This window comes from Echiichthys vipera, assembly GCF_963691815.1.
Source record: "Echiichthys vipera genome assembly, chromosome: 8".
Taxonomy (NCBI): domain Eukaryota; kingdom Metazoa; phylum Chordata; class Actinopteri; order Perciformes; family Trachinidae; genus Echiichthys; species Echiichthys vipera.
In genome coordinates this window covers 16,184,646-16,205,342 of record NC_139833.1, presented here as the reverse complement: position 1 = coordinate 16,205,342, position 20,697 = coordinate 16,184,646, and the positions used below count along the sequence as shown (strand labels likewise).

Below are 20,697 nucleotides of genomic sequence, written 5' to 3'. Positions count from 1 at the left end.
CGCAGGCGCAATAATATCTGGTATTTTGTTTAAGTTGTGACTTTGTTCTGGAGAGTAATCATACTTGTATAGCACGGATTTGGTCACTGTTGTAAACTTTATTTGTATTATTAATATAGATGTAAAAAATTAAAATGAAAGAAAGAAACCGCAACCAAAGAGCACCTGAACGGAAACCTTTATTTCTAGCGCCATCTATTGGAACCCTCCAATAGCGCAGCTCTAGTTCCACTGCGCAAGTATCATACCCTTTTTTTTGGGTGTCCCAGCCTCCTTCCATTAGCCTTGGTTTCCGCTACTCCTCTGCTTTCATGCCATCAGGTTAGGAAGCTAGCACGAGAGCTAAGCTAGCGTCACGCTAGGCCTCCAGTTGACCAGCGGGAGACCTACACAAGATCAAGCACTGCTGTTCGGAAGGAGAAAAATATCCCTTTTATGAATCTGCATGAGAACAATTAAAAACCCAGAAATATGGTGGTTCTCAAAATTCGAGACCAGGTAAGTGATCATTCAAGTTTAACGTTGCTGTTCGTTGGCTAATGTTAGCTGCTGCTGCTGCTGCCTCGCTCTCAACACTCGCCAGCGGAATTTAATTCAGAAGCATTTCCTTAAACGCTTCACATGGAGCTATAGGTGATACATTGTCCACTTATGAGGTGAAAGTTAGATACAGTACTGTTGAGTGAATCACATTTGGAGTGTTGGATGTTGGCGATAATAAAGAGAGCATCACATTCACACTGAGACACATGCTCAAACGGCTGTTTGAGTTGCAATTAGCTAACTAACGATACTGTGTTTATCTCAACAATTAGCCAGAGCCTGTGAGTGAAATTGGCCAGCTACTCAAGTTGAGAAGTGACTAGTTAGCATGTTGTGACTTAACACTGGGCTTGAGGTGTCGCTTCCGAGTGATTATATGATTTAGTAATAGGGTGAGATGATTACCATAACAAACAAAAGCTATCTGTTGACTGCTACGTTACTGTGACTACTGGACGTCTGGGAGATTTGTTAGCTGTTTCATGCTTGTTGTAAGATTGGATGGCATGTAAACACATAACAAATGATGCAACTTTTATGCACCAAATCCCCTGACTAAATGTTTAATCTTGTTTAAATACCACCACTGTGTTGCGGAAGTGGGGAGTCTGTGAGAGGCTTTGTGCCCTGCTTAGTTTAGTGATTTTTTTCAATGTTTAATTTCTAAAGTTGGTTAATAACAATGTTATAGATAAGTTACGTCCTTGATCACAAGTATTTGTCCCCTTGTAAATACTGCAAACACATTTAGCTATTTCGTATGTGTGTGTTTTTTTTTTTGTACTAAAATGTACTGAGTGAGTGGAATACATTGAGGTAAACTGCAGTGTAATGGTTATCATAAATGTATGACGTGATCTGCAGTGTGACAGTTTTAGACATGCATCCTCTAACTAGGCTTTATTAAACACCAGCCACCTACTTGTGAAAACGAGAATAGCTTTCTGTTATCATTTAGTGTGTGTGTGTGTGTGTGTGTGTGTGTGTGTGTGTGTGTGTGTGTGTGTGTGTGTGTGTGTGTGTGTGTGTGTGTGTGTGTGTGTGTGTGTGTGTGTGTGTGTGTGTGTGTGTGTGTGTGTGTGTGTGTGTGTGTGTGTGTGTGTGTGTGTGTGTGTGTGTGATCGTGTACCTGGGCTCATGTGAGCCGGTGGAGTTGCCAAAGAGCTGTCTCCATGGTGATGGTATTAACTAGGCTGGCTTGTATGAGGAGAGGAGGTGCACACAGTCGTGCAGCCAGAGAAGCATAGAAAATCTCCTACACTGGTAGTGCAGGATTGGAGAACTGGAAACAACAAAATGCAGATTTGTTCTGCATTTCGTCTTCATTGTGGGGGATATACAGAAATTGTCAAAATGAAACAAGAGCCTGTTTGTTACCCTGAATTCATTCCTAGTAACTCTCAGCACTATTGCACCCTGCAGATATCCATGGCCATTATAAAAAGTGAATGAGAACATTGTCTTATGTTTTTAAAAAGGGACTGTAAGGATACTTGGTACATCAGTGGTAATGGTCGTCTTTGTCTTGCTTATTCTAAATGTTTCTTGAACATGAATTGGACTACTGAAATGCATCATGTGGCTCAAATTTGAATAACATAACTATCATTTCCTGTTGGTTTTAATTTACCTCAAAGGGAATAATCATACCCATGCCACCACATATACCTTTACTTATCTGTAGTAAAGTATAAAGTAGATTTGTATTGAATTAACTGTGACATTGCTTACAAAGTTTGACTTTTGAGTTTGTTTAATCCAGACATTTTGCAGCAGAAATGTTTATTGCATAAAGCATACAGTACAAATAATCTCTGTCTGCTGAAGATGATGTAAGACCTTGGTTTTGTGCTTCACTTTCACAAAGTTTACAGTGAATGATACTGGAAAACAATGTTGTTTTGTGAGGCATTGAAACATATGAGGAAGCAGAACAGAAAGACTAGTTGGAACCAGGCAAAGCCAGTTTTATTTGATAAGGTTTGTAAAATATGTGGCTCAAACTATGCCAAAAAGAGGTCTTTCTTACTTAAAGTCTTATAAGCTACATGGTTGCCAATTAGCTAATTAGCTAGCTGGGTAGCCCGTTGGGTTAAATAAGGGATGAAGTCTGAATGAACAAATGTACTCTGCATGCTGACTGTATGCAGAAAGACCTCAACATCATGGAAGATATTGCATGCAGACAGATGGACTGTTCAAATAGCATATTTGGTCAGTGTTGTTTTCTCTCAAACATTAAGCTAATTTAGGATTGGCCCCTTTACTTTCTGCAGTTTTGTCACTGAAGAAGTATTGGAGGCAGACAAAGGAAATACAAGATAATCCAGGTTTTCACTCCAGCCAAACATTACAGCAGGTGGTTTTAAAACCTGTTGTTGACTCTTGGCATTTTTTTGTAACAGAACCCTCCCCCTTCTTCATATTACGTCTTGTTTTGGATACATGGGTACACATCACTCATTCAAAGGTTATGAGTGCTCACTTGTAATGGAAGTGCTCGGTATTTGCTCACCTGACAGTAATCCACTTTTAAATCCATGTTAATGGCTTATTTTTGTTGTTGTTGTTGTAGTCAGTATTACTAAAGTCAGGGAAGAGTTAAGTTTTTGTGAAAGCCAGGAATGTTCCCTCATGGGTAACCAGTAGCAGACTCTGTTTGGGATCCCCTGCCCTTGACGTTTCTCCCCATCCATGCCGGCCTCCTCCCACAGGCAGTGGAAAACTGCCTGATCAAAGACTCTGTGTTGGTGTTGTGGTGGATCAGATAGGGATGTGCAGCAGTCAGTGCATTTACATGCACAGCAGTAACCAGAGTGTGGTCCTACCTTGGTTAGGTGAATATTCAGGTTATTGTAGTTGCCCCAGTGTACATGAAAGGGGTTAAATGGGAAAATTATGTGAGTTACTCTACTGTGGCACTGTGCCAACATACAACTGGTTGGAATAGGCTATTGGCTTTTTCTTCTGATCGACCTTTGTTAAAATCCTCTTGATAGTGATGTTACTTGGCATGTAGAAGTCCTCCCTCGGTATAAAAGTAAAGCTTGTGTTGTCGTTTTCACATTGTTTTTGTGGCATTCCTTTCTGATCTATATTATTTCTGAGTCAAAAGCCACTGCCGTGGAGTGAGGAGGGTCAGTTATAAGCCACGGAGCACGTAACCCGATTATACTCCGGGAACGCTGTTTACATGCACAAAATACTAGGGGTACTGAAAGCGTTATCTAGGCCTGTTAACCTGGGTATGCAAACTTATTCTTGGGGTACAGTGTTTATATGGCGAGAAACCGGAGTATGCCTTTATCCAGTATATGATCAGGTTTTTAAACTGCATGTAAATGCACTTTGAGCTGGCTAACATGACACATGAAGCTTTTGGTAAACGTAATTATACAGTTTGTGACCGTTGATAGCAGCGTTGATCTCAATAGTGTTTTTCAAGTCCTAAACCGTTGTCTCATATGAGCTCTGAGCAATGTCCGGAGAATCAGGTGCGGACATTGTTCGAAATTTCCCTTTCACACATGTACCACGCAACTAGGGATGGGAATTGGGAATCGAGAATCGGAACCATGAACAAATTGGAATTGTATGCCTTTGAGCTTATTAATCCCCCCTGCACATTGCAAAACAATGATGTCAAACCCTCAAATAGGCTCTTGACTGACGTATTTGACTTACTTACGAGTGCCACTGCTTCCCAACCGAGCAGCTTGTCCGTGGAGGGGGCAGGCCGAGGGTAAATATCCTGTTATATAATAACATTAACGCCACACAGGTAGGCTTAGGAAGGGATTTTCTTTGACTAAGAAAACCATAAATGAAAAGAAAGTTCCACAAATATTCTTTAATTTCATCAATACTGTGTTTTTTCAAATAGAAAATTGATCAGGAACCTATAAGGGAGTGGATGAAGTATCGGTCTGATAAGTAGGGTCAGGGGAATAATTCAATCAAAATCGACAGTTACGCGTAACTTCTCGCGTACAAGTCTGCTGGGTATTGTCTAGATAATTTTACATTAATTTTTGACTACTTTAGTACTGTAGAATGAAATAAGCACCTGAATGGGGTTGATCACCTGCCAGCTTGATGCTGTCAGTCGTACCAGGCTGTCCAACGTGAAGGTTGAAAGTGGTAATGCTAAATTAACACCAATTTCAGATTAAAACCTGTCATTTATGATGTGGCAGAATTCTGCTTTTCCAACAAATGAGTGCTTTATACTAGCCTGTGGTCAAAAGTAGAAATGTTTGCAAGTGCAGCTGCAGTCTGGTATTGAAGCTATCTCCTGAGGTTGTCATAATGCTGACAGTTGATGTGAAGATGTGGGCAACTACATGTAGCAAAAGCTTTGTCAAGTTGTTACACTGCGTTCTCAGTTCGGACTAACTATTCAGAGACATTCAAGACGTGTAAGAGAGTTTTATCTTGCAGGAAGTGTTGGTTAAAAAAAAAGCTGCAACAGTGTCACAATTAATAGCTTCAGTTACTGACAAACTGCTGTATATCTGGTTTCAGTTAAATCTCTTACATGCGTTTTAAGGTATAAATGTGACTATTTGTGCAAAATGGAAATATAAAAAAATATAATGGTGCATACAATATTTAGCTTTTGCCTATATAGCACAGCTTAAGTTGTGTAAAGTCGGTACTTTCCCTTTGTATACACCCCTAAGAAGGGCGGGGCTACTCTTTAAGAAGCAAGGGCAGGAATGCTTCAGTTTTACTTTGGAAACTTAGTTTGACTCTGATCTTCCTTGCAACCGGTTGTCGTACTGGACGTGGCGAACCAGAGCAGCTGTGGACGTTTTCCTTTTTTCATCTCCATCAAAGATGCAGACAGTCCCGTATATATGTCTGGACAAAAAGTTAAATGGACAGCGCATCAGTCATTGGGAGTACAGTGTTGGACTTGCATTCATTCAGAGATTGTGATATTTCTCTCTGTGATATGGGGATGGATGTGGCTTTGCTTGCCAACAGACTGTAAACGTAGAACAGAATTGGAAAGTGGCTGCTCAGCATTTGTCAGTACCAATCCTGACAGTCTACCTCAATAAATAGTGATCGTTTTGTTAAATGTATATTTGAAAGTCTGTACCGACCTGCTTTAGTGTCTCTCTATAAACTTTTGTTGTTATAACCAGTCTGTGCTTTTTTTTAAAAAAAAAAAAAAGATTTTTAACAATATATGGAATTTTTTAGTGGCTTAAACATTGTTTAAGGTCTGAGCAAATGAGTCGTGTTTGTATTGTGGTGCTTGACGACGAGGATCCTGAAGTCTCTTTAAGTTCTAAGGTTTCCAAGGTCTGTATGGTTATTGTTTTCTCAAATCTGAGCTATACTGTTGGTGTTACTAGTGAACCAAGGGTTTCCTTTAAAGGTCTCAGATCTCAGATAACATTGCATGTCGAGTTGATTTTGACGGAGTCTTTCTTTCTTTCACAGCCTGCTTTGCTGAAAGCCATTTTCAATGTGGACCCAGATGAAGTACGCTCACTAATATTCAAAAAAGAGGATGTGAATGCACAGGTAATCTCAACTGCTTAACTCTTCTTATTGCTGTATTTTACATCCCTGTAACACATCATTTAAAACCTCTAATGTATATTTGTCCATAAAAGTTCTTGCATAACTCTTTTAGTTAATATTTCTTTTAGTACACAAAGCACATCGTTTGTTTGTACAGTTTCCACTGCATGAGCTGGTTCTGCTTATTTTATTGCATTCTTCAACATTACTGCTTTGGTGGGGGTGTTTATTTCAAAATAAAACTGGTTTGTACTTGCTTGAGTTGCATTGGAAGGCTTTTCAAGCTACTGGATTTGCATTTTTTTCCATGAATGCTCACTGTGTGTCTGTCATTGTAATGATACAAATAAAAGTGTGGTTTTGATGTCACAACAGATCAGGACCACTTTAACATGAAGTAAAGATACAGTAAAGAAAACACACAAGGTTGTTGATGCAAACTGTTTTGTAACTATTAAGTCCTATTAAAGTCTTTCTGTTCACATATTACAGGACAATGAGAAGCGAACTCCGTTGCATGCTGCTGCTTATCTCGGAGATGCAGAAATTATAGAGCTGCTGATTCTTTCAGGTATGTTTTTCAAAAGAGGATTTATGTACAGAGGCTGTTTAAGCCAAGCGCAACCATACGGTTTTCTGCCATTCTTTGTTCAGAAATTGTAACTTTTCATCCTCAACATTAATGCCAGATATCCATAAATTTATGTCAAAGAAGAATGTTTTAAGAAACAAATAGCAGTGTCATGTTCTTCATGCCGTTTAAAACTTTGAAAATCGCTTTGGGTAAAGTCATCATCACCTGTCTTCTCCCTGCTGACTGGTTTCTCTATTCTGGGCATCGAAGAGAGTAGTAAATGAAATGATCATTGTTAACCTGTCAGCGCAGAATGACTAATTTCAGATGCCTGTGTGGCCAGATGGTGCATCTGCGTTCAATATTGTAAATATCTCTACATGCAGTCTTTGCAGTCTGCTCTTATGATTGTGCAGATGGAGACAAAACAGGATTTCATAACTGTGAAAAAGGCTGTAGTCATTTTGTTGAAATATTGCATTAGATGTCATGTAACTGTATGACCTTAAATGGTCTAACTGCTGTCCTCTGACTCGTAGGTGCCAGAGTAAATGCCAAAGATAACAAGTGGCTCACTCCTCTGCACCGGGCTGTGGCCTCCTGCAGTGAGGTATGTGAACGTTTCCCTGTTTCTGTATAGAATACTATTACGAAATGTTTTACAAATCTAAGCAGTGTGGAAGTTAAACCGACATGTGATGACTTCTCGCAGGAGGCCGTCCAGGTGTTGCTGAAACACTCTGCAGACGTAAACGCCCGAGACAAGAACTGGCAGACGCCGCTTCACATCGCCGCGGCGAATAAAGCTGTCCGCTGCGCTGAAGCCCTCGTCCCACTCCTCAGCAATGTGAATGTGTCCGATAGAGCGGGCCGGACTGCGCTGCACCATGCAGCCTTCAGCGGTCATCTGGAGGTAATGTTAAGCCTAGAGTATTGTTTAATTCAGCTGTGAGCTTTACTCGAGTAAATGCTTTAAAGCCTTAAGTATTAATGTAGTTGTGCCTTAATGGATAGAAATGGCAGCACATTTGGATATCAATTGTAGGATGAAATCAAAAGTGTACTAACTTAAAGGGTCTCTGCTGACGTGTGTGTGGCTGTATGGTCTGTCCTGTCTTTGCTGTGTTTGAAAAGTATAAGCACCTAAGTGCTGCTCATATTGACACAACAGGCCTGTTGTTTGGTTGGTTTGCCTGGCTGTTAGTATAAGCTCCTGATCCTTTCCTCTTACTGAAAGGAAGTGTTTTCTGCGTGCCTCATAAATATGCAAACACAATGGGCATTGCAATACAGAACAACTGAACAATGGCTACTTTCTGCCTGTTTTCAAGAAGTGAAACAATCAATGTCCCCCATGTAGCTCTGATACAGTTAGAAGCTACACCAGTTACCATATCTGTAACTGTCGTAACCATATAAAATACTTTTTTTATTATACAGATTTTTAGGGCGCACTCAAACTGTCCTTCCGCAGCGGGCCAAAACAGGTTTTTCGGCTAAAGCCTAGTGCGTTTGACCAGTGTGAGTGCAACCGCTCCGCGCATAGCTGCGGCCAGCTGGCAGTCCACAGCCCGTTTGAGAGAGGTGGGCTTTTGTAGAGCGCGTTTGCACATGTACAAGCACGAGCGTGCGCACATGTACGAGTACGACGCCTACCGCGGCTCTCACGTCATTTAATGTGCGCCTGTTCGACATATAAAAGTACCCTAAAGCCCGGGGCGCGGTGCGAAAGGACAGTGTGAGTGCGTTAGAGAGTGAGTTAGAGAAACATGTGGTCAGTTGTTCCTCTTCCTTTAAGTATAGGTTGTTTCTCAATGATTATTTGGTTTTAAACTTCAATGCATTTTGAATTTTTTTTTTTTAGAACTGCACGTAGTGGAAAGTACAGAACATATTATATTATTTTTCATATGCTGTGTGGCTTATTCTTAGACTCCATTTCAGACAAATAACTAATCTAAGCTTCTGCTGTATTGGTGTATAGTAGAGTTTTATAAGGTGATAATAATCATCCATATAATCCGGGAGCCAGTTACACAAATCCAATCACCTTGGCCAACGCTTAAGTTGGAAAAGGCACAGCTGAACATACAATAATGCTGCTTTCCAATGAACCAGTCATAGCTTGTTAAGAAAATAGAACACATTTTCAGACCGTCCATTTTTTTCCACATGGATGCAGATTGACATTTTGTACTGGATCATATTGTTGCATGCAAATTAGTTATCTTAAAGGTGGAAATCTGGCGTTTGACTTTATGCAAATCAAGATAATTAAAGCGTTTCATACGACCTTTTGGTTATGCGGCAAAAAATTATAGATGTGAGGACATGTAGTTGTAGCAGCATGTGGAACAGCCTATGTGTATTCTTCAACACAGGTGCACTGTAGGAATTGACTGTTTCAGGCTTAATTTCTTCTTCTCCTGTTGATGCATCTAAAACAAATTACAAGTTGCACAAAACAGGGCTGCTAAACTTATTCTGGGCTGCTCTATTAGTACTAGCACAGAAAAGCTCCATTCTAGCCTCTCATGGCTCTCCATTGAGCAAAGGATATTGTCAGACATGCCCACATTGTTCAGCTGTACCATTCACTCAAAGCTGCTAACGTTTCTATTTGACCAAATTGTTTATTGTAATGACAAACTGGAATAATGAACCCCTCAATATCCGCCTAAAAAAATAAATAAATAATGTTGCTCTTCATATGATGATTTTTAATTAGTATTCTAGCTAATCATATGTACAGTGTTGACTGGCGTTGAAAATATATCAATGTAATTGTATGTGTATTAATGCAATAAGTGTTCATCATGTAATTTGTATGTGTGAACCCCATGATTATCTGACTGCCATGGCATCAGCTAATGGGGATCCTTAAATTAAACAAATAAACAAATGTGCCTATGTTGAGTTGCCTATGCAAAGGGCTTAGAAATTTAAAAATAAAATGTAGTCTTGTTGTTGAAGCTCATCTAATTCATGAGATTAGATTAAACCAAAGTAAACTATATGCATGTATGTGGTGTAAATCAGAGTATTAAGGCATTAACGAGTATACACAGTCAGTTGCCACACTTGGTGTTTTTACACTGGAAAGCAAGCAGGCAATTTGGCTGCATTTTGCCGGCTCAGACCCTATATATATATATATATATATATATATATATATTGGCAGCTCGATTTCCATGTAAATAATGTTTTGTGGCTTGCTGGCACATTAGTTGGAGGTGTCGATGACTCAGACTGTTGCATGACCCACAGTCGGAAGTTTTAAAAGCAGGAAACAGCTGAGAAACACAGGAACGAGAGACAGCAAGTCATCACCTATTCATCACTTCGACCGCGTCAGCAAAATATCGACCGTAGAGACCGCACGTAACCTATTTTTTTTAAGTTAAACCTATTTAAAACTTCTCGGGTTTTTTTGTTGTTGTTTTGAAAATGGCACTTGTGTTACTGCCACAAGTTGTACATCACACGCACAAGTTGTACATCACACGTTGTTTTTCACATCCCGTCACATGTTTACAGCTATCCCAGGCTTTTCTTTATAAAAACACCTACTGACTGAAAGGCAGCAGAATTAGTAGTCTTCAGGTTGTAACTTCCCTTGACATTTTTCCTCTACTATTTTTTCCTCTCTGTTGCTGCTGTTAGATGGTGAGGCTCCTGCTCTCCAGAGGAGCAAACATCAATGCCTTTGACAAGAGGGACCGCCGTGCAATCCACTGGGCAGCCTACATGGGTAATAAATCAACGGCAGGGATTTTTACATTACATTATTCATTTTTCTATGTAACCTGTGATCTTAAGGTCAATAAAAAGTCACCAGGACCTAGTTGAGAATACTTTTTTTTAAATTTATATTTTGTAAAGGCATTAAAACGATGAAAAAGGTTTTAGATGTTCAAATGAATACTCGTGATCTGATATAACTAAATTAAATAGTTGATGATGTCTTCATAGCATATTTATGTAATGAAATCATGCTCTTTTTGTTTTCAGGACACATAGAAGTGGTGAAGCTGCTGGCGTCTCATGGAGCTGAGGTGGCCTGCAAAGATAAGAAATCTTACACCCCCTTACATGCAGCAGCCTCCAGTGGAATGATCAGCGTTGTCAAATACCTCCTGGACTTGGGGGTGGATGTAAGTTCCACCCACAAGCGTATTGTCATTACACTACAGACACTGCTAGATCTTATGATCTGAAGAGGAGAGAACAGATATGTAATAACATATAACCTAGCCTTATGCACTTGTGGTGTTTTGGATAATGACTCGACAGATATTTATACTCCGTTTAAAAAGAGCGGCCGTCTTGATGGGGAACAGTGTAGTCGTGACTACTCTCCATTTATTTTCCCATCTAGATCAATGAGCCCAACGCGTACGGCAACACGCCCCTCCACGTGGCCTGCTACAACGGGCAGGACGTGGTGGTGAACGAGCTCATTGAGTGCGGAGCTAACGTCAACCAGGTGAACGAGAAGGGCTTCGCACCTCTTCATTTTACTGCCGCTTCTCGCCATGGGGCGCTCTGTCTGGAGCTCCTCGTGTGCAACGGGGCCGATGTCAACATCAAGGTGAGTAAAAAACAGAATGTTGCCTCTTGCAGTTTGAACACTGATAACTTGGAAATCGATTGTTTATTGTAACCAGGCAAAGCCGTTACATCATAACTGGCACTCCTTTTCCAGGTAAAGCTTGGTCACTTAAAATTCAACAAGAACTGGATATTTGTGTTTAAAACATCAGTGCTAAAACAAGTATTTATTTGTGATGTACCAAAACTTAACACTTATTTTCTACAGTTGATAGATGTCAGAAAATGCAGTATTATAACTTCTTGTAGTCTTATGGGGAATATACTTTATAACTGAAAACCATACTAATCTACATTGTGATACCAACATGTTTTGTTTTTTTCTTCTCCAGAGTAAAGATGGTAAGACTCCCCTCCACATGACAGCCATCCACGGGAGGTTCTCTAGGTCTCAAGCAATCATTGAGAATGGTGAGCTCCTCTAAAAAGTCATCGCTGACTTTATTTCTCATGCTGGACCGTAAAAAACCAAGACTGCTCCTTAGCCTAACACAGGCTAAGAGCTTTGATTGTTATCGTCATTTTTCTTGAAGGTGCTGAGATTGACTGTGAAGATAAGAACGGAAATACACCACTGCACATTGCGGCTCGATACGGACACGAGCTCCTCATCAACACCCTCATCACCAACAGAGCTGATACGGCTAAGTAAGAGAGCCTGTTTAACTTTTTCCAAGCACGGATGCCTGTTATGTAATTTATACAAATTATTTTGTACTGCTAATAGTACTTTCTACCCTTAGTTTAGCACCAGTGATAGTTGGTCGATCCTGAGTAAATCAACATGTCTTTTTCAGACGAGGAGTTCATGGTATGTTCCCGCTGCATTTGGCTGCCCTCAGTGGGTTCTCTGACTGCTGCAGGAAGCTCCTGTCCTCAGGTGAGCAAGTTTTAATTCATGTTGTGTGGCTGTGCAGAGTAGTACTAACTCAACCATCACAGTACAACATGATGCAAGCCTTATATCTGAATGGTTCAGTTATTGCAGTTTAATAATGGTGAACTCCCACTTGGCCCAGATGATCTGTGCCATGCTTTAGGGTGATTGCCCCCCCCCTCCCTCTTCCCCCGCGGCCCAGGCCTGCTTGCACTCACATTACTTAAAATGATCCAAGTCTCGGCTTGATTGCGTAGAAGTACGTCATCCCCCCTCAGAGATTTTGTTTGCATCGGAGATTTAGATGCATCTTTTTTTTAAACAGACATCAGGACCGCCCTCAATGCTAGTACTCGTGTCCGTACATGTGCATCAGTGCTTTAATAAGTGCTTGGGCACGGTACGAATGGACACTGTGAGTGCGACCTAAGTCAAAATTATTGACACGGTTCCAAAGATTTTCAAACTAAACAACATGTTTACTGTACTATAAAAACTCATTTACAGTATGCAGAATCTTATACACAATCCTTTACTCGGCTGCAGGATTTGATATTGATACTCCTGATGACTTTGGAAGGACCTGTTTACATGCAGCAGCTGCTGGAGGGTGAGTACAGGACAACTGGAAAGCATGTTTAATATTAAAGTGTTAAGACTGTGGTTCATGTTCATTATCCGTTCATCATTTTTTAAATCTCCCTAACCCCTCAGAAACCTGGAATGTCTCAATCTTCTCCTCAACACGGGGGCAGATTTTAATAGAAAGGACAGCTTTGGCAGGTTTGCGGCATTTACTAAGGGGTTTGGATCATGATTTTGTGCTCTCCGAGTTTCTTGGTCAAATGTGAAAAGGCAACTGATTTCGCCGTGTTTGCTTTTCCAGGACCCCTCTGCACTATGCTGCTGCCAACTGTAACTACCAGTGCCTATTTGCTCTGGTGGGCTCTGGGGCCAGCGTCAATGACCTAGACGAGCGGGGCTGCACTCCTCTCCACTATGCTGCCGCCTCTGACACAGATGGAAAGTGAGTAATGCTTTTGAAAATTCTGTTTTTTAAAGGAGCGAGTGGCTGTGTAGAAGGCGGGTTATTATCTTTGAGGGTTTTCATGCTTAAAAAGTTGCATTATTGATTATGTTGAGCCACAGTTCAACACTTGAAAAGATGATGTTGTTTCCTTGACTACCGCCTCTTTGTTGTGTCTGCAGGTGCCTGGAATATTTACTGCGAAATGATGCAAATCCAGGGATCCGAGACAATCAGGGCTACAATGCTGTGCACTACGCCTCGGCGTATGGACATCGCCTTTGTCTGGAGCTGGTGAGAACTTCACGTACACGATGCATAACAATCAGCTCTGTAATTCAGCATTACCATATTGTATTGATGTTCAATGCTTTGCTGATTGTCACACTCTGTGTTACAGATTGCAAGTGAAACGCCTCTAGATGTGGTTAGTGGATTTCTACTTTTCTTCCCCTTTTTATATATGGTTTCTTCTTCTTTGGGGTGGTTATTTTACCATTTCTGACAAAGGTTTGTGTTAGATCGAAATGTTGCGCTGTTAAACTGAGTTTTCTGGGAGCTATAATCAGTAGTGTGTGTGCATGTTTTATTTGACTTTGAGTTTCACGGCGAAGCAAGTGATCTGAAGTAGGTTCTAACCTGTATATCTGGTTTGTTCAGCTAATGGAAACCTCAGGGACAGACATCCTGAATGACTCCGACGTCAGAGCCCCCGTCAGCCCCCTTCACCTCGCTGTAAGTAATGTGCATTATCCATATCTTTATTTCCTTATTATACTATTATTCTTCATTTCATCAAACGCATGAAAACGTATTCATGGTAAATTAATCTTTCAGGCATACCACGGTCACCATCATGCTATGGAGGTTCTGGTGCAGTCTCTGTTGGATCTGGATGTCAGAAACAGCCAAGGACGCACACCCCTAGACCTGGCTGCCTTTAAGGGCCATGTAGAGTGTGTGGATGTCCTAATCAACCAGGGAGCCTCCATCCTGGTCAAAGACTTCACCTTGAAGCGAACCCCCATCCACGCTGCAGGTATGGACCTCGAGTTGGTGGATCATGAATTTGCTTACATCAGAATTTTCAGACCCATATATAATATGAAATAATGTATTGGGTATTTTATTCACCAATTTTATTTGCTAGGATTATTTGTGGTGTGGGTTTATTTTGGAATGAGTTTTTCCTTTTAAGAAGCAAAACAGTAACATTGTTTTAAAAGGTACCATATAAATACAATCAGGGCTCCTATACCTTTTCCAGAAGTCAAATTTAAGCACTTTTGAAGCATTTCAAGGTTCATTTTCATGCCTCTTCAGCACCTTACAGCGGTGGCAAACTACAAATATGTATACAGTACATACAATATATTCTGTATATTTATGATTGCAGTTGTTCATCACATTAAATTAGCCGTTATTGTCCTATAAACAACAAACATTATGTTTTGAGATGGCTTTCTACCAAGGGGTGACAAATGAAAGGAAACCAACGTTTCATGTTGAATGTTAATTAAAATGTTAATAATAATAATAAAATGATTTAAAATGTTCATTCAAAAATGTCAGAAAATGCTGTTTTCAGTCTCTGTTTTCTCTGTTTTATCATATATTACATCCTATATAACATACATTTCAGCAGTTTTAAGCACTTTATTTAAAATTCAAGCACTTTTCAAACCTTGAAAACACCACATTAAAACTCAAGTGTTTTCAAGGATTTCCAGCGACCGTACGAACCCTGTACAATTTATTTTTATTGCAAGTACGCTAATTGGGTGTTCATTCTTTCCCTGCAGCTACTAACGGTCATTCAGAGTGTTTGCGTTTGCTGATTGGAAATGCTGATCTTCAAAGTGCAGTAGACATTCAAGATGGGAATGGACAGTAAGTAAAATTTTAGTGGAGTATTGATTTCCCCCCCCCCCCCACCCCCCATCATTCATGTTCTAAAGAAATTGCTGACATTATTGTCTGTTATCTCTTAGAACCCCATTAATGCTGTCGGTCCTGAGTGGACACACCGATTGTGTGTATTCTCTGCTAAATAAGGGAGCCAATGTGGAAGCCAAAGATAAGTGGGGCAGGACGGCCCTACATAGAGGAGTAAGGACATCTTACTTATTCCTACATACACCTAGAGGATATATACTGTAGGACAGTCTTTTATACTCTCACCTTAACTTTGCCTGTTCTGATGTTTTGTCTTGTATGCTTTTTCCACTTCCTCATTCATATGTTTCACTATGATTGTTTGCATCTTTGAGATGTTGCTTGGCACATTAGATATACAAAAAACAAAACACATTTTTGATTTGGGCAGTGCAGCCTCGCCTATTTTTCTATGAAAGGAAGTCACTCCAAAACATTGGTCAGCTATTATCAAATCATTTTTAATGTATAATCATACAGGGTATGATCAGTCAACAGTAATAACAGTATTTTCCTTCTGTCTGCAGTCGGTGACCGGTCACGAGGAATGTGTGGAGGCCTTGCTTCAGCACAGCGCCACCTTCCTGGTGCGAGACTGTAAAGGGCGCACACCCGTCCACCTGGCAGCGGCGTGTGGACACATTGGGGTACTGGGAGGCCTGCTGCATGCTGCCCAATCAGTGGAAACACTCCCTGTCTTAACAGACAACCAAGGCTACACCCCACTGCACTGGGCCTGCTACAATGGTACAGAGATGAGGGTTTGAAGACAATCAATATAATTCTGGAAATGTATATCTGATGTTTGGTAATGTATTGTCTTAAATACAAGCAAGTTGCCGAAAAAGTTAAAAGGAGCACTTTTTGTAGATATAAAAATGGCATGGACAACATCGTTTTCATCATATTTCATTAGTTCTTCAAACCCTGATAGTGAGCACCTTGAGATGAAGACTCACGCGGTTAATTCTTTCTCGTCTGCAGGTCACGATACGTGTGTGGAGGTTCTGCTGGAACAAGAGGTTTTTCACAAGGCCGAAGGCAGTTCTTTCAGCCCCCTCCACTGTGCTGTGTAAGATCTTGAGCCGTTTTCTGTTTCAATCAATGCGTGTGAAACAGAACTTCTAATGGATTACATCTTGGTACTCTTTATTTTATTTTTATTTTTTTCTTCGCCTTTAGAATCCATGACAACGAAGGTGCTGCTGAGATGCTGATAGACACTCTTGGCCCTGCCATTGTCAATGCCAAAGACAGTAAAAACAGGTAAACACACTATTCTAAGGTTAAGTGCAATAGCCTCAAGAGTTGTGTAACTGTAATTAAAAACTCACATAATTAATTGGTTGACTCTGATTTAAAAATGTGCCTTGTTCTGACGTTATCTTTGCAGAACCCCACTACACGCAGCAGCCTTCACTGACCATGTTGAGTGTCTCCAGCTTCTGCTGAGCCACAACGCACAGGTCAACAGTGTTGATGCTGCAGGAAAGACCCCGCTCATGATGGCTGCTGAAAATGGCCAGACCAATGCTGTTGGTATGGATACTTCTCCTATTTAACCTCTGGACTGGAAAAGATCTCTGTGGGATGTAATAATCAGTGCTGTTATCGAATTACCTTCAGTTTGTTTTCCCCTCACTATTAGAACTGCTGGTGAGTAGTGCGAAAGCAGATCTCACTTTGCAGGATGCTGTGAAGAACACCGCACTTCATCTCGCATGCAGTAAGGTTTGTATAGCCACAGGGTGGCACTGTTCTTACATTCTTCAACAGCAAATATACAGTCTGTTCCTGCAAATATAATTTATGTCCAAATAGTATAAACAAATGGTATTTACTGCACATTTGGAAGCAATTCTGTATGGTTGTTTTTGATATCCATCATGCTGCACCTGTTTTCTGCAGGGACATGAAACCAGTGCCTTGTTGATATTGGAGAAGATTACGGACAGAAACCTCATAAACGCCACTAATGCCGCCTTACAAACGTATGTATCACATTAGTGTCCAGTATCTTGCGGCATCTGTGCAATGAAATGTTGTGGTGGTGTGGGTGGATTACTGTGAGGATTTGAATTATTAATGTAGAGATACAAAATTGTAAAATATTGACTTTGCTGTTGACGCATCCATGTTTTATCTGTTTTTTTTAAAAAGGCCTCTACATGTGGCTGCAAGAAATGGTTTAACTGTGGTGGTGCAAGAGCTGCTTGCAAAAGGAGCCAGTGTACTTGCAGTTGATGAAAACGGTAAATTCCGTGTTGTTTTTCTCTTGCTATATACCATCACCTTTCATTTGTAACACCTATTGTAATGTGCTTTGGATAAAAGTGTAAGCTGCATGAAATATACTTGGTGCTATTGCAGTACATCAGGAACTCCCATGTAAACATACGTCCTAATGGACACAGCCTGATCAGAAATGATTAGTCACCTAGTTTGAATTAGTTCCACACTTATGGCGTTTTACCTGCTTGATGTTCATTTTGGAAACATGACGGCTAACATACTGCGGGTAAACCTACAAAGAGGTATAAATAGCATCAGAATTTGATTGGGTAATAACCAATCAATTAAAATATGCCTGGGTCAGATCTATTACTGATTTTTCCGACCTTAATGAGACATTCTCAGACTCATCATGTATAGTGATTCAGAAAAGCCATGTAATTACTGCCAAATAATTTAGCAGAGGTAACACCATTTGTTGGAAACTATTCCTTTGATAGACTATAGTATGTAACACTGGCTCACTGTGGTTGTTTCAGGTTACACCCCTGCCTTGGCTTGTGCCCCCAACAAAGATGTGGCAGACTGCCTAGCTCTTATCCTGGCCACCATGATGCCTGTGTCCCCCTGCGCCCCGGCACCCACCCTCCCTTTCAGTGCCATTAACCACTACACCACCAGCCCCTCCAAGAGCGTCACGTTCGACAGTTTGCCCGTGCTGCACGGCGAGCACAGCTCCTACTGCAGCTTCAACAACATCAGCCATCACGACGGCATCTACAAGGATGAAGAGCTCAATGACTCTGACTCAGAGACGTACTAAGGGACAGGAGGGAGCGATAAATGCATAAACACACACACACACACACTGTGTCTTAAAAAATTCACCCACCGCCAGCTTGGGAGGGTGGAAGAAGAAAGAAAAGCCCCCCACAGGAGCCTTAAGAGTCCCCCCACCCCACCAGAGAGCAAGAGAGGGAGGAGGTGCAGCAGGCTGGCCAGCACTCATCCCGACCTCATCCAGCACCAGGTGTCCTTCGGCGGATACTGATCCTCAGTAACCGCTGTGTTACTAACACTGACTTCTTGAGTGCAAAAAAACTGTACCGACTTTTGTACGGCAATAACATGCTGAAGAAGAAAGGCAGCACTTCACAGAGAGCTAAACAGACAGGGACCAAAAGACATGGATGCATTTTTAACCCAGTTTTATCTGTGTAAATGAGATTGAGAATTGTTTTGCTTTAATGGATAGCAGGGAGGGGGCGGGTGGAAGGAGCCACTTTTCATTTTTGGATTTCTTGACGAGTTAAAGAACGTTGATATCTGTCCACTACATCTGTCAGAATGCACTTGTCCTTCAAGTCTGTGAGTCATACAGGCGGCAAATCATTTATTTTTTGAGATCAAAATTTTAATATACCCATGTTCATGTCTTAAACACCTCTTCCTCTAGAAAGAAAATAAATCTGATTTTACTGACCTGAGTAATTAAAAAAAAAAAAGACTTTATGTCCACCAGGTTATTGTTATGTTGATCAACCTTACCTTTGTATATTGACCTGTCCATTGCGGTTTAGTCTTTCAAGAATAAATTATTTGTGTAATTTCTGTTCCTATTTATGTGTTCATTTTGTGCCTTCATTAGTTACTGATGAGTTTTTTGAAGTAGCTGTGAAAATACAGTGATGCACACTTGGTAAGTAATGAAACATTTCAAAGAAGCACTGATCCTGTACTGAGGTATCTGGGGCTCAGCGTTGTGAGAAGAAACACTGTAAACCAATGATAGGGCAGCGTTTGATTTTCTTCTGTTTGAATCATATTTTTTGCTCTTATATTAGTCAATGTTTGTTGACAGGTTTTGCTTGCTTTAACTTAACAAAAAAAAAAAGAAACCACTTGATCCCACCATTATTCAAATCTTCCCTTTTCTGTCGTTTGAAAAGACCCTTTTAACTGGAAATATGTACAATACATTTGCTAGCTTCTTTAGAACGGAAAAGAAGTTTGTCTTTTTCTTGCTTTTTTCTTGAAGAGGGATGAAACTAGTATGTATATAGAAATTATGACTGTGAATTCAATGCTCAAATGAATTCTTTCAGTACTGAGATTGCTGTATATTTTATGAGTAATAAAGAAATGAGTTATTTAATAAAGAACATGAGTCTTCATGGATTATTGCCTTTAATTCTGTTAAATACATGACACATTTGAAGCAGTCAGAGACATGTTGCAGTAGGAAAATTCACAGGTGTAAATAATATTGAATTTATATATATTACAGCTGGTTCCAGTAGTATGTTAACTGCTTTTTCAATTTATCAGTGATTATCCTCCTAATCTGTTATGTACATTGTGTGTGTGTGTGTGTGTGTGTGTGTGTGTGTGTGTGTGTGTGTGTGTGTGTGTGTGTGTGTGTGTGTGTGTGTGTGTGTGTGTGTGTGTGTGTGTGTGTGTGTGTGTGTGTGTGTGTGTGTGTGTGTGTGTGTGTGTGTGTGTGTGTGTGTGTGTGTGTGTGTGTGTGTGTGTGTGTGTGTGTGTGTGTGTGTGTGTGTGTGTGTGTGTGTGTGTGTGTGTGTGTGTGTGTGTGCGCGCGTGCGTAGCTTTGGTCAGGACACACAAGTTATCAGTTATTAAGTCAGTAATAGAATTTGCAGAGTGACAACTAAAGAGCCAACACTATAAATTGAGATGTGTTTTCACAACTCTGACAATCAGCCTTCTTCCAGAAGAAACAGAAATAATTCCAACAATATAATGATTAAGGGCTATTTATAGACCACATTTTGTAAAAAGTGAGATTTCCATGTCTTTTTGGATTATAAAGCAGGTCAAGGTGCTATATAAATACTGTGAAAGTATCAAAACGCTCATTTCACAGAGAAATGCACACAGCCCATGTTCAGAAACTGCCTTTATCCAAGAAAAAAAAATGTGGAGACACCAAGAGCACACGAAAACACTGACCAATCTTTTTTTAGCACTAAAGCATGTAAATGTATGTCGTGTAAATCTGAAAATGAGAATATGTCACATTTAAAACATTTTATGTAACATTTATTTGTAGTTTGTCGTGTTATGATCTGTAAATATGTAATACATAGGCTGAAGTGTGACAGCAGAAATAAGGTCAGCATTGCACAATAACAATAGGGATCAACACATTTTCTTAAAAACATTTTAAGTGTCAGAATATTAAATTTTTTTCCAAAGTTAAATTAATGTGTTGAATATATTTGTCTATGCATCCACTTTAAATAATAGCTGCTGCTACTGTTTGGAAATGTCTCTACCAGCTTTGTGCACCTAGATTAAGAAATATTTCCCCATTGTTCCTTGCAGAACAGTTCAAGTTCA

At 40.3% G+C, this 20,697-nt stretch overlaps 1 protein-coding gene across 3 annotated transcripts; it reads left to right on the top strand.

Moving 5' to 3' along the window:
• Positions 1-328: 328 nt before the first annotated feature.
• Positions 329-19,334, top strand: ankrd28b (ankyrin repeat domain 28b; the record flags this gene model as incomplete). 3 transcript variants are annotated; one of them, XM_083918199.1, is made up of 28 exons in its annotated part: positions 329-498; positions 5,998-6,081; positions 6,574-6,652; positions 7,195-7,265; positions 7,368-7,568; positions 10,319-10,406; positions 10,667-10,809; positions 11,034-11,246; positions 11,599-11,677; positions 11,800-11,914; positions 12,064-12,146; positions 12,690-12,753; positions 12,858-12,926; positions 13,030-13,170; positions 13,353-13,464; positions 13,571-13,597; positions 13,831-13,905; positions 14,008-14,209; positions 14,973-15,060; positions 15,162-15,279; positions 15,633-15,852; positions 16,090-16,177; positions 16,288-16,371; positions 16,499-16,644; positions 16,754-16,836; positions 17,014-17,096; positions 17,266-17,357; positions 17,877-19,334. In XM_083918199.1, the coding sequence occupies exons 1-28, from the start codon at positions 472-474 to the stop codon at positions 18,158-18,160; spliced, it is 3,159 nt and encodes a 1,052-aa protein (XP_083774325.1). In that variant the 5' UTR covers positions 329-471. The 3 variants fall into 3 exon arrangements, with proteins under 3 accessions (XP_083774325.1, XP_083774324.1, XP_083774326.1); XM_083918198.1 differs by lacking the exon at positions 329-498 and adding an exon at positions 5,761-5,856; XM_083918200.1 differs by lacking the exons at positions 329-498; positions 12,064-12,146; positions 12,690-12,753; ... (14 more) ...; positions 17,266-17,357; positions 17,877-19,334 and adding an exon at positions 5,761-5,856 and having other exon boundaries at positions 11,800-11,918.
• Between the last annotated feature and the right edge of the window lie 1,363 nt (positions 19,335-20,697).